Consider the following 13,472-nt stretch of genomic DNA (forward strand, 5'->3'; position numbering starts at 1 on the left):
CGACCTCCTCGCGGTTCCCCCTGGAAACTATCATGGTTAATTCCTGATGAGTTCATCATGATGGGTTAACTGGCCTGTTTTCATCCTCATCGATCACCCTTCACTGGTGCCCCGCCAGCGTATCCCATTAGCGCAGGCGGGGTTACCACTCCATTTTCATCCAATAAAAAAAAAAAGTATCAGTGGAACAGTCGTACCCAAACGAACAAACGAACAACTTCACTTGACGATGAAATTATTAAGAATTAGTTTTTTTTATTTATAATTTTTTTTCAAAAATAAGTAGATTCTATTTTTCAAAATATTTTGTTGTAATTGCCGGGTGGTCCTGGCATAGAATAGGCCATCCTTTTCTTTCCCGTGGGTGTCGTAAGAGGCGACTAAGAGAGGGGGAGGGACAGACAGGAGCTTCTCATTTAAAACATCTCCAATTTAGCAGTGGACAGTTAACGGCTGAAATAATTATAATAATGGCAGTGAAATTACAGGGTTCAGAGATACTGTAGTACTTAGCGTGTAGCAGAGTGTATTCTGTAACGTCCATGGTGCTGGTCATGTCTATAGGTGACGGTTACCAGTTACCTGATGTGAGCTATTATTTCATTTCTTATTTAAAATTGCATAAAAAGATATAAAAGATTTTGTCTACACCCTGTGTATAATATAAAACACCAACGCTAGCACTATAAATTGCTTCTTTGCACCTCAATTTATAGTGCAACTACGCCATGGAGAACTTTGTAACGTATGTTCAACGCGATCCGGATGAAATTCGAGGTACTTTTCTATTAGTTTAGATTTTTTTTTTCATATTTATATTTATATACTAGTTTTTTCCCGTTACTATGTGTGGACTTCAGTCGTAAAACTAAAAGAAATAGGTGACTTCTAAACAGCTACAAAACATAAAGGTCTAAATAAAGCAAATTTAAATTTAGACCTCTAGGAATACAATTATGAAAATGGTATGCAATTTGGTGCAGTAGTTTTTACGTGATATATATTCTATATTAAGGACTATGTTCTTATACCTTGTATTTTATTATATTTGTCACGTAGATTGAAGATGCAGAAAGAAAAACTGTATTTTTCATTTAATTGAATTCTACGTTTGAGATATAGTCCCGACATGGAATGGATCATAATTTCCTTTCTCGTGGGTGTTGTAGGAGACGACTAAAGGAATTTAAGGGTCTAGAAATGGGTAGCAGTTTCCCTCTTAAACCGTCACCGAAGCCTAACTTCAGTTGCCAATCCACCTGCCAAGCGTGGCAACTACTAGCAAAACCTTCTTTATGATTGAGGTCTATATTCAGCAGTGGACAGTTACCGGTAATATGATGATAATGATGATGATATCATTTCAAAATTCTATTTTCCTTGCCGCAGAACCGCGAAAACCAATCAAGTCATTCGAAGAAATTTACCGGTGGACAACCGTGATGATGGTATTTGGAATGTTTTATCCTGATCCTGCCACTGATAGAAAGCGGCTATGGGCCATCTGTAAGATTTTATTAATTTATTTATAACTAGTATTCACCCGCGACTTCAAAGGGTACTGAGGAATAACATCTGAGTCCTCAGGAATGGCAACGCATTGGGGGTATCATGGGCGAAACATGTTATGTCTATAGTACTGCTCACGTCTATAGGCGACGGTTACCACTTTCCATCAGGTGGGCCGTCAACTTGTTTGCTATTCTAAGTTGTATAAAAAAAAGACTTCGTTTGCATGTCTGGTATAAATTCAATAGCCGGAATAAAAAGTAGCTTCTAAGAGAGTAAAGAGTTTTTTTTATTTATTTTATACAACTTAGAATGTCAAACAAGCTGACGGCCCACCTGATGGAAAGTAGCAGCCGTCGCCTATAGACATGAGCAGTACCATGGACATAACAGAGTATACTGTTTCGCCCATGATACTCCCCATGCGTTGCCATTCCTGAGAACTCAGGTGTTATTCCTCCGTACCCAGTAAATTAATGCTTAAAGGTAACAAACTCATTTTCATGTTTATAATGTATATAACTAAGTAAGGACGTATTTATCCACGACTTTGTCCGTATGACTGGGATTTATTGATTGAAAGGGATAAAAATAAAAAGTAAAAAATGCGGGTATACCAAATTTCACAGTGATTGGCTAAGCCGTTAAGGCGATAAAAGATAACGAACAAACGAACTCACTTCACATTTTGTAATATTAGTAATAGTAAGTATATATCCAAAATAAAAAGCAGTATGTAATACATTCTACATTTAAAATAATCATTATTCTCTCTCTCTCTTCGTCCACTTCATTACTGAAGGTCGTGTCCTTGAAAGGTGTCTGTTGCCTCTCTTATGATGTTATTACATTGTGCACGGTCTTCAGCTTCTCGCAGGGCAGCTGCAATTCACAGTCCCGTAACGGCGGTTATTTGGTCCGACCATCGACTAGGCGATCGTCCGCGTGGTCTTTTTCTCTCTATCTTGCTTACAACCATTAGTTTGTCCAAATTATCGGACTGTCGTCGTGCAACATGACCGAAGTATCCAAGAATCCTCCGATAGGAGACTGTCGAGAGCCTATCTTTTATGCGGAGTTATCATTATTGAAAGGAGGAGTAATAATTATTAAAAATACATTAATTTCTTTATGAGCTTGTTCAAAAAAAAATAACGGACTAAAATAATTGTTTATTTTCACAGCAATTGTCACAGTTGCATTCATTCCGTTACTCTTGATCAGCTTCTACGACACAGCTTGGTACTGGATGGAAGGTGACATAGGAAATATGATTCGTGTACTCATTATAACTGGACCATTTGCAGGCAGTTTCTTCAAGGTATACAAAATGTGTGTCATTCTAAGAATTAAAAAAAAAATATTCAGTACAAGAAATCATAATAAAATATATATGTATAATGTAAGTAATATGAGTATTATACGTATGTTATTTTTGAATTACTGTTTTAATTAAAAATTACGTTGCATCGTCAATTATATTTTCTCTTATTCCTGTCTACGGTCAACTGGATAACGCCATATGGTGTTAAGTGCGCCATTTACACTTTCTAGGTGTATTAAAGTTTTATAATAAATAAAATTACTAATATTAATTACTATCTAACCCGACAGATGTCGTTCTATCGAAACCTAATAATTTTAATCAATATTAGATTAAAATGTTAGAATTGATAGCTAGTAATAATTTGCATGGAAAAAAGAAAAAAGGTGCTTTTATATTTTTCTCGGAATTTATCTAATTACAAATATGCTTACTATATTTTATAAATGCAGTTTAAACCTGTTATATGTGTCCATTTAATCGGCGATCAATGAGGGAAGAACATTCTCGAATTGTTATCACATGGTATATGTAGTAAAAAAATATTCTTTAATGATTTGATTTAGTCTTACATACGATCATATTGCTCAAATGTTGCCGTTTCTTATGAAAGTCAAGGGAGAACCCATGTTTAGCAGTAAAAAAAATTACGAGAGAGAGAAAGGGTGAGAAAGAAAGAAGGAAAAATAATGTATAAAGATATTAGTATCAAAACAGAGATACCTATTCTCTGATAACAATATGATGCTGAAATGTTATTTTTATACCATTGAGGTGGCAAACAAGCATACGGCTCACCTGATGGTAAGTGGTTACCGTAGCCTATGAACACCTGCAATACCAGAGGTATTACGCGTGCATTGCCGACCCTGAAGAAACCTCTTTACCCCCCTTTTGAAGAACCCCATGTTGTAGTCTCTTGAGGAAACCTCGGCAGGGAGCTCATTCCACAACCTGAGTGTTCGTGGGAGGAAACATCTCTGAAACCGCGCAGTGCGCGACCATTGAGATAATTAAAAATTCCAATTTAGTAGCAGACCGTACAACTAAATTAATAAAATTTGTCAACAGATGGGTCTGTGCTACATGAAAAGACGAGAAGCGAAACACGTGCTTGACGAAATCAATCGAGACTACACCATTTGCAATAATCTGCCTCCGCGATACAGCGATCTGATTACGGAGTCCATAGCTGAAGCTAAAACTTTTGAGTTTCGCTGGAGTATTCTGTTATTAATTCCTTCTTTCATATTTATAACAAGAGCTGCCTATTTGACTGCATATAATTATATCGTGAATGGAGTAAGTAATATCTCAAGTCCATACATTTGTTTTAATCTGATATTGGCATAGTTCGAAGAAGAAGTAAGCTGATCACATTGCTCGAAGAATTAATAACCGATAGAGAAGAAGGTTTATTGTGTGGCGATCCTGTATAAGCAAGCGTAGTATAGATTGATATTTCACTGGACGACATCAAATGCATAGCAGTGAGTCAGTGAATGCAGGTTGCTCAGGATCGTTCCTTATGGCAATCTATGGAGGAGATCTTCGTTCAGCAGTGGACAGTAAATGACTGAAATGATGATGATTATATTTAAAAGGTGGTAAATTAGTATCAATATCAGATATTGAAACCATAATAACATTCAAATGAGTTGAACCACCGACAGAATCATAATTTTCTTGTGTAACTTATTTTGTTCAACTTTGATTACTATATATCGCAGATTTGTTAACACTATGTCATAATCGGTATTATCCAAAACTGTACCCTAAGATTAATCAAAAATTTTACACAGTTAGTACTTGGCCATGTTGTCTCGGTATAGAGTAGGTTACCCTTTTATTTCCCGTGGATGTCGTTAGAACTGACTAAGGGTGGACGAGGGATGGACAGCAGCGTCAGTCTTAAAACATCTCTAAAGCCTGACTACGGTTACCAACCTAGCTGCTTAGCGTGGCAACTACTGGCAGAAGTCCCAAGGTGGAGGCTTAAATTCAGCAGTGGGCAGTTTAAGGTTGATATGATCATGATGATGATTATGAATATAAATTATCTGTATAGGTACACCTATCCTACTTATGTTCCTGTCACTAATCAGCTGTGATTAATGGATATATTTCAATTTAAAGGGTGAAATATGGTAGTGAAATTACAAGGTACACAAGTGTACAACCTTAGTCTACATAAACAGCAATGCATGAGGATTATAACGGGCGTTACTTCAGTGATCTCCATAGTTCTGTTCATATCTTGATGGTAGTTCTTTTAGGTTGAACCGCCGATTTGCTTGCTTGAAAAAAGTAGGCTTGTTTTTTGCATTATTTAAGGAACTCTAATATGTTTTATGATTTCTCTAATTTGATTATGTTTCTAGAAGTAATCATTTTAGTTATATGTTGAACGTAACAGTTTACTCAAATTGGATTTAATAACATTTATTATGTTTATCATTGTTAAGGTACAGCAGAGATACATGTTCAACGATTTGCCAAATCCTTTTCGCCCACTTGAAGAAAGGTTTAACTCCCCATATTTCGAATTCATAGTAGCTTATACAGGACTCAGTGGTATTATGTATATACTACAGTTCATGGGATATGAAGGTTTAATGGCAATTAGTATGAGCCACGCATGTGTCAAGATGCGACTCTTTTGTGCAGCGTTGGAAGATGCGTGCCGTACAGAAGATCCAAAAACGAGGATGCGGTTGGTAAAAAGCAAATAAGAACATTCTCGTAAGATTCTAATTTTTTCTTGATCATAACTTTAATTGTGTTTATAAATAAATAAAGTTAGATCAATTTTTATGCCGACTTTCCTTCGAATGTCAAAAGTTTTTAGGTAATCATCGTTATACATGAACACCTTTGACGTGATTTACATATCCTCTGAAACACGAAGCGAATGGCAAAAAATATTATATATAAGTTTTTTAAAATGCACGATGTTGTATTGCTACAACATAGTGCATTTCAAAAAACATTCCTTCAAACAATTAAAAGACTGGCAACGTACAAGCAACCCCCCTCGTGTTGCAAGTGTTTACGGAGTACGGTAATCGTTTCCTAACAGGTTGATAATGAATGATAATGGTTTCCAGGGGGAACCACGTGGAGGTCGATCTGACAGGGTATATTGCTAGCAATGAGATTGGTAGTCCGCACTACTAACAATCTCTTCCCAGCGCTTCCGATCAGGTGGACTGCCTGATGCTTTGCTTTCTTAACAATAAGAAAATGTATAAACCAAACAGGAATTTGAAAATTTAGATTTTGGTTGATTCGATCTTAAAATCCTCGAACATTTTCAAACATTTTCAAAAAAATACTATTAATCCAATTTCATTTACTCCAATTTACGAGAGAGCATTTAACCACCATATCTTTGAACTTAGATGATTGCATACGATGTGGTGTCAGTATTGCTTCCTCCCACGGATGCTTAGGTATAAAATAAACTCCCTATTGAAGTTTTCCCAAAAGGCTACAAATTGGGGTTCTTCAAAAAGGTATGAAGAGGTTTCTTCAAGATCAGCAACGTGCGTGTGATGCTCCTAGTATTATAGGTGTTCATAGGTAGAGTAACCGCATACCATTAGATGGACTATATGCTTATTTGCCACTTTATTAGTGTTATATAAAAAAATGCATACATATTCCAGATACATAGATGCAGTTCGGCAGACCTTCGAAATATGGATGAGTTTGATAAGTTCAGCTTCAATTATGGAAATGTGCATTTGTATGTACTATGTCACGCAGGTATGTGGTTCTCATAGCAGCTTTTACTTCTGATCATTTTCCAAATATTGTTTAAGATCCTCTGTGACAGTAGAAAAAAAAAAAATAGATTAATTTTGTTTTTTTTTCTTCATGGCATAGAAATATAATGATAATTCTGCCCTATAGGTTGGCGAGATATAGCCATAACGAGATGTATTTTTTGTCAACCCCTTTAATATGCATATCAAATTAATTAGCTTGAAGAGTGGATTATGATACAATAAACGATGTCATATTAAAATGACCGCAACTATAAGATGGCGGGGAAAAGGGATTGTTAGTAAAGAGAAAGAGGTTCATTACTAGCAATATAGGGTATATTGTAAGAGGTCGACCTCCACGCGGCTCCCTCTGAAAACCATCGTGGTAAATTTTGATGAATTTATCACAACGGGATAACTGACCTGTTTTCATCCTCACCTATACCTCATTAGTGCCCCGCCAGCGTATACCGGTAACGCAGGTGGAGTTTACCATTCTATTATCATTAATAAAAAAAAAAAAACATAAAATGACCGATTACATCATATGAGTTTTTTATGACTAGTTAAATTATTGCATAGAATTTTATTTTATTTATACAAAAATATTACATTATTACATGTAAATACGTAATTAAATTCTTAAATAAATTTATTATTAATAAATTCTAAAAGTAATAGGCGAGAAATATAACTCGCCTATGATTGGTCATTTCATTCAGATGCTGATCTAGTCGGCTGGGTCACATCTGGGTGAATTGCTTAATTAAATCAATTTGTTTTTCTTTTTTTTTTTTACTAACATAGTTTGTAAGAAAATTGTTACTAACAAAATTGGACCGCATTGTAGTCTGGATAATAAAGTATTATTATTATTATTAAAATTAATTAAAAATTTTTAACAGGGCTTTGGATTTGACGCAAGATACGTTTCATACTCGCTTGCTATCGTTCTTTACATGTTTACGTTATGCCATTATGCTGGTAAAATCAAGAATATGGTAAGTCATTATAATCAGAGTTCTTAACTCACTGACTGCCTTAAGAAACAGTCCTGAGCTACTTGCATTTACTGACTCCCTGTAACGCATTTGAAGTCGTTGTTCCATACAGTATGGGGTCATCCTCATGCATTTGTCTGTACGGGGTCACTATTCGAGATCTTATCTGTCCTGTTGATAATTGGTACTTTAAACTATATATTAGGCCCAATGGCATTATATAATACCTATATTATGATAAGCTAAAATAGGAACCTTTTATACGCAGCACGTCATGGCATGTTATGATTTTATCGTAACAATTATATATATATATATATATATATATATATATGAAATAAACAACAATTGTTTTTTGTTTAATTTTTTTTATTGGCTTTACCGATTTTTATGAAATTTTGTGTACATATCGGGTAGGTTTTTCATACCCGTCAATGATAATGGTGACCCACCCCAAAATATACTTTTTTTATTTTTTTGACAATTTTTTTTATTTTTATTTTATTATAATTTAGCATTGAAAAATACATACAACTTTAAATTTTCATCGTTTTATGATCAAGCCCTGTATTTTAATCGCGATTTTTATATTTCGCAATAAGTGAATAAGTGAAGTGGTAAAACAACGTTTACGGTGTCAGCTATATATATATATATATATATATATATATATATATATATATATATATATATATATATATATATATATATATATATACATATATATAGTATAATTAAAAGTCTCTTGCTTTTTGGAATCGATTGTAAAAAAATATTATCTATAAAAAAAATGTGTTTTAAAATCTAAATAAACAAGTTTATTTATACTTGAGACTTACTATGAGAATTATAATTTTCCACTGAGCAAAAGTATCTTTATGAAAAGTTCTTTAATACCTCTTTTTAAATTAAAAGCCAGTAAAGCAAAGTTCAAATAACTCTTAATGAAATAAGTTCATAAAAAGTTCGAAAAAATATTATTGAAAATATTACGAGGAAAAGATATTTTTGAACCGTGTCTGGAACCTACGTAGTAACTTTTCTGAAATTACTTTATTTTAGAATCGAAAAGCAGTAACACGCTCAATTTATCTATTGTACGGAGATTGTTAAGGCTGAATTTTTAACCACTTGTAAATTCTACGTTCTAAATTCAAATGTTTCCAAACACTTGTACATTCCGCGTTCTAAATTCAAATATTTTCAAAAAGACTTATCTTAATCAAAGCTAGGACTTTAGTCATATATAATTTCTCTAAATCTTTCAGGCTGCTGATGTCCCAACATTAATCTATAGCTGTGGATGGGAGAAGATTTATGACAAATCTGTTAGGAACATTATTGTTTTCATGATAGCAAGATGGCAATTTCCCGTTAATATGACTATATTTAATGTAATGGACTTCGATATGGAATTATTTGTTTTCGTGAGTACAATAAAGTTACTCCTATCTATCTATCCATTTAAGAGCTGCGCTCTTGTCGGTGGAGCTCTTGCCAGTAAAGTTACTCCATTGCATACAAAATGAGCCTGACATATATTAGTCATATCCCTCGTTGCCAGATTGGGCAATTTTCCACCGCATCATTGTATCTGCCTTTACTGTCCACTGCTAAACATAAATCTCCCCATTGGGCGATTTTGCCCGTAGTTCACTTGGCAGGTGGATTGGTAACCGCAGTTAGGCTTTGGAGATGTTTTAAGAGGGACGCTGCTGTCCGTCCCTCGCTCCCTTAGACGCCCAGGGGCGTCGTAAGGGGCGACTACAACTTGTCATTAATTCTATTCTAATTAATGCAAGTAAAGACAGGATACAGCTATTAAAAATAAAATATTATTTGTTTGCAGATTGTCAAGACCGCGTACTCGTTCTTCACACTACTTATTAATAATAAATAAATAGATTTTATCACTTATTTTATAATTAGTCCTACATTTTTAAAACTATTTAAAAAGTGCACCTATATTAGAATTTATGTTAAAAATAATTTATAAAAATTATATACATGTTCAAATTCTATATATTTTAATTCATAATTCACATTTATGTAACAATTTAAGCATCACATAATTTTATATACTTATAAGTAATATACTTACAAGCACGCTTGAAGTGCTTGTATTTTTATATGTATTGTAATTTATAAATTTAAATAAATTAGTTTCATAGTTAAATTTCATTTGTTTTAATTCTTAATTCGAATTTAAAACAAATATTAAATAATATTAAATCTACTACAGAAGTTGAAAAATAGTTAGAAATAAACAGAACAGGGAAGAAATTCGACTGTTGTTTTTTTTTAATATTTTTTTGTAACTTATAAATAAATAAATAAATAAAACTTACAATTTACAAGTTTTTTAAGCAACTAGGAACAGCTATTAAAAAGCTAAGTAAAATTAAGTTTAGTAATAAGATCTAGCAAGCTCATTCCTAACAATGTACCCCATCAGATCAATCATCAATCAATCCAGGCGCCCATGGAAACCATTGTGGCTAAATTCATTACGATAGTCTAATTGACCTTACATCATCCTTCACTCATAAACGGCCAACAAGACGGAGTTACCATTCTATTTTCATCGCTGTTATAATATAAATCATTTTTATTTAAATAGACTTGATTTTAAATAGTCTTTTAAATAGTCGTTTTATTATGTATAATTCCACTGCCGGTAGCGTAGTTGCTTTGCTTTGTCTGCTGAGAAGAATCAATAAGAAACTCAGCAGTTTCTCTTTTCAATTTAATTAAATGTAATTTAATTTTGCATTTATATGAAATTTCTATTAAGAAAGTAAACATTCAACAAACAACAACAAAAACGTATAAATGTATTATGGATAAATGTGTGTGTGTGTAAAAAAAAAATATACCGTGTTGGTACCGGCATAGAATGGGCTAACTCTTCCTTTCCTGTGGGTGTCGTAAGAGACGACTAAGGGAGGACGAGGGCTAGCAGCAACGCCCCTCTTAAAATATTATTATAAGTCTAACTGCCTACCAAACGTGGAAACTACTGGAAAAATTCCCCTTTTGAGGAAGACTTATGTTCAACAGTGGACAGTTAAGTGCTAGTATGATGATAAAATGATGATATCTAAACTGACATGATCTTCGTACATTTAAAAGCCTGTACACGATCTAGTAACACCATACACTTTTGTCATGTAAGTAATGGTTTAGTGTAACTTTGCTTAATGACGGTTTAAAAAAAAATAAAGTAAGGTACTGTTGTTACCAAGCCCAGTGTTGAATTAAAACCTTTAAAAGTATAAATCTTTACTGCTTTTGTATCCGAAAAACCACGCTACCAAACAATAAGGGCTTGGAAACAATAGCGATGGAGTGTACTCGAGGGCACTTGGTGACTAACTTACTTACTAGGAAAACTCACAAAGGTGCCACTAGTTTTTGTCGTCGCCGCCTATAGAAAAGTTGAATAGGCCACCAGACAGCTACATACTCTGTATATGCAAATATAACCACCTTAGGGTGGTGCCATAGACATCACAGATATAGATAGACCAGCAGATCTACTTTTGAATTTAATATTGATATTAATTCAATCTATTGCCAATGACAACTTTATACTGCACTCACGAAATTATACTGCACGAATAAATAAAAACCATCAGAGGGAGTTGTTGTACAAAAGTTGTTTGCTTGGGCACCTCTATCCTATTCGTGTTTCAACCGTGAAGCAGTTGTGTTTGCATGGTGTTTCGGTGTGAAGGGTCGGATATATCAGTGAATAGGAACGGCGACGCATGGGGAGTATCATGTGCGAAACAGTATGCTCTGTTATGTTCATAGTACTGCTCATGTTTATAGGCGACGATTACCACTTTCCATCAGATGGACCGTCAGCTTGTTTGTCATTCTATGTTTAAAAAAAATATATAAACTATGGTTTTATTTGCTCAACGGATGCTTATGTATTACGCAATGGATAATTGTAATTGACTAGCATTTAGTAAATGTGTAATAATAATAAATAATCTTTTTTTCTACTCACATATTTTACATTGTATGACTATTTATCTCCAAAATATATTTAACGATGTAAAACGCTATTGTTATCCCAAATGAAATACATATATATATATATATATATATATATATATATATATATATATATATATATATATATATGTGTGTATATATGTATAAAAAGATCTTATAAGACACGAGACAATGTCCAATATGGAGCCAGTTGAAAGCCATCGGGAACAGCTGGCGGGCAGAGTTCAATCGGCCGGTATCAGCGGACGTACGAACTTGCTCGTTCTAATTTGCCAATCGACGGAAAAATTCACTTTGATCACACTCATTCGGTACGGAACCAAAAGTAGTTTGATGAAATTAAAAAGAAAATCTATTTTCCTGTTTGAATAGTCCAGTTGAGAATGTTTGCAAACTATTAGCTAACTAATAATATGTGAAAATTCGTAAAGATTGTTTGTAATTCAATTACGCTTAAACGGCTCAATGGATTTGATTAAAATTTGGTAGACATATTGGTTGAATCTTAGTTTATCATAATATTAAAGAGAGTATTTATTACAGTATAATTTATCCTATCAAAAATATAATTATTTCAGCAGTTAACTGTCCGCTGTTGAACTTATGTTCAACCTTGTACCTTCCCTATGAGAGGAGTTTTGCTAGTAGTTCCCACGCTTGGCAGGCGGGTTGGCAACCGCAGTTAGGCTTTTAGAGATGTTTTAATAGGGACGCTGCTGTCCATCCCTCGTCCTCCTTAAGTCGACTCTTACGACTATCAAAAACATATTTTCATTCAATTCATTTTTATGTGATTATTGTGATATTTTAAATTATTTTTCATTTATTTAATGTAAATCGAGATCACTGTAAGGCAAATCTATGTAAAAACGAGCAATTATATGTAAAATAATTAAATTTAATCTAATATCTACATTGACATAAATGCATGTATATTAGCAACCTATCAATATAATTTTGCTACACTCTAACAGGGTTCGTCTACTTACTCTACATAAGAACTAATGAACGAAATATGTACATGAATGCATTATAATAAAAAACCAGAGGGAGACTTTGTATAAAAGTCGATTACTTGGGTACCTCTGTCCTATTCGTGTTTCAACCGTGAAGCAGTTGTGTTTGCATGGCTGTGTTTTGGTTTGAAGGGTGGGATATGGCGTGAATTTACAGGGTACAGAGGAATAACACCTGAGTCCTCAGGAATAGCAACGCATGGGGGATATCATGGGCGAAACAGTATACTCTGTTATGTCCATGGTACTACCCATGTCTATAGGCGACGGTTATCACTTTCCATCAGGTGGGCCGTCAGCTTGTTTGTCAATCTAAGTTGTATAAAAAAAAAAATAAACATACAATGTAAAAAAAAATGCCAAGTCTCGTAATATAGTTCTATTGAAACAAAAAGTTTTGAGATCTCATGTAAGACGAGGTTAGTTCGTTTAGTTAGTACCTATAGAAGAACTTTCCTACAACTTTGTTATAAATTGTTATTCATTTATTTATTTATATAATCAATTTCCTGTCAACCTGTATAGATTGTCTCAATACTAGGTTTGTTTAAATCCTAATGTTATAAATGTGAAAGTAAGTTTGTTTGTTACCTTATAACGCCTTAATAGTTTAAATAATCACTATTACATATGATATACACGTAGGTACTATATTAAAAAATAACAGAATTTTCATCTTGCTACCGATCAAACTGTTTATAATTACTACTTTCCATCCAAAGGTTGCCTGGAAGAGATCGCTTTTAACGGTAACGCTGGCCATTGTTTTCTCACTGTGATTATTGCTTGTAATTGTTTGTATCTATAATAAGTTTACTATTATAAT

The 13,472-nt window shown here is 33.7% G+C and overlaps 1 protein-coding gene across 1 annotated transcript; it reads left to right on the forward strand.

Moving 5' to 3' along the window:
* Positions 1-2,604: 2,604 nt before the first annotated feature.
* LOC113523203 (odorant receptor 46a-like) lies at positions 2,605-9,564 on the forward strand. Its single transcript, XM_052892032.1, has 7 exons — positions 2,605-2,830; positions 3,905-4,135; positions 5,299-5,546; positions 6,502-6,601; positions 7,509-7,604; positions 8,873-9,031; positions 9,454-9,564. Exons 1-7 carry the CDS (start codon positions 2,759-2,761, stop codon positions 9,502-9,504), a joined length of 957 nt encoding a protein of 318 aa, XP_052747992.1. The 5' UTR covers positions 2,605-2,758; the 3' UTR covers positions 9,505-9,564.
* Positions 9,565-13,472: the final 3,908 nt, after the last annotated feature.

The sequence above is a fragment of the Galleria mellonella genome, unplaced genomic scaffold (genome assembly GCF_026898425.1).
Source record: "Galleria mellonella isolate WM207_F2 unplaced genomic scaffold, CSIRO_AGI_GalMel_v1 utg146, whole genome shotgun sequence".
Classification (NCBI taxonomy): domain Eukaryota; kingdom Metazoa; phylum Arthropoda; class Insecta; order Lepidoptera; family Pyralidae; genus Galleria; species Galleria mellonella.

Bases quoted from the DNA above. Each gene is read 5' to 3' on its own strand.
- LOC113523203 (XM_052892032.1), top strand. From the start codon at position 2,759: ATGGAAGGTGACATAGGAAATATGATTCGTGTACTCATTATAACTGGA. The intron at 2,831-3,904 runs GTATACAAAATG...ATTTGTCAACAG, and splicing joins TTGCAGGCAGTTTCTTCAAG to ATGGGTCTGTGCTACATGAA. The intron at 4,136-5,298 runs GTAAGTAATATC...ATCATTGTTAAG, and splicing joins ATAATTATATCGTGAATGGA to GTACAGCAGAGATACATGTT.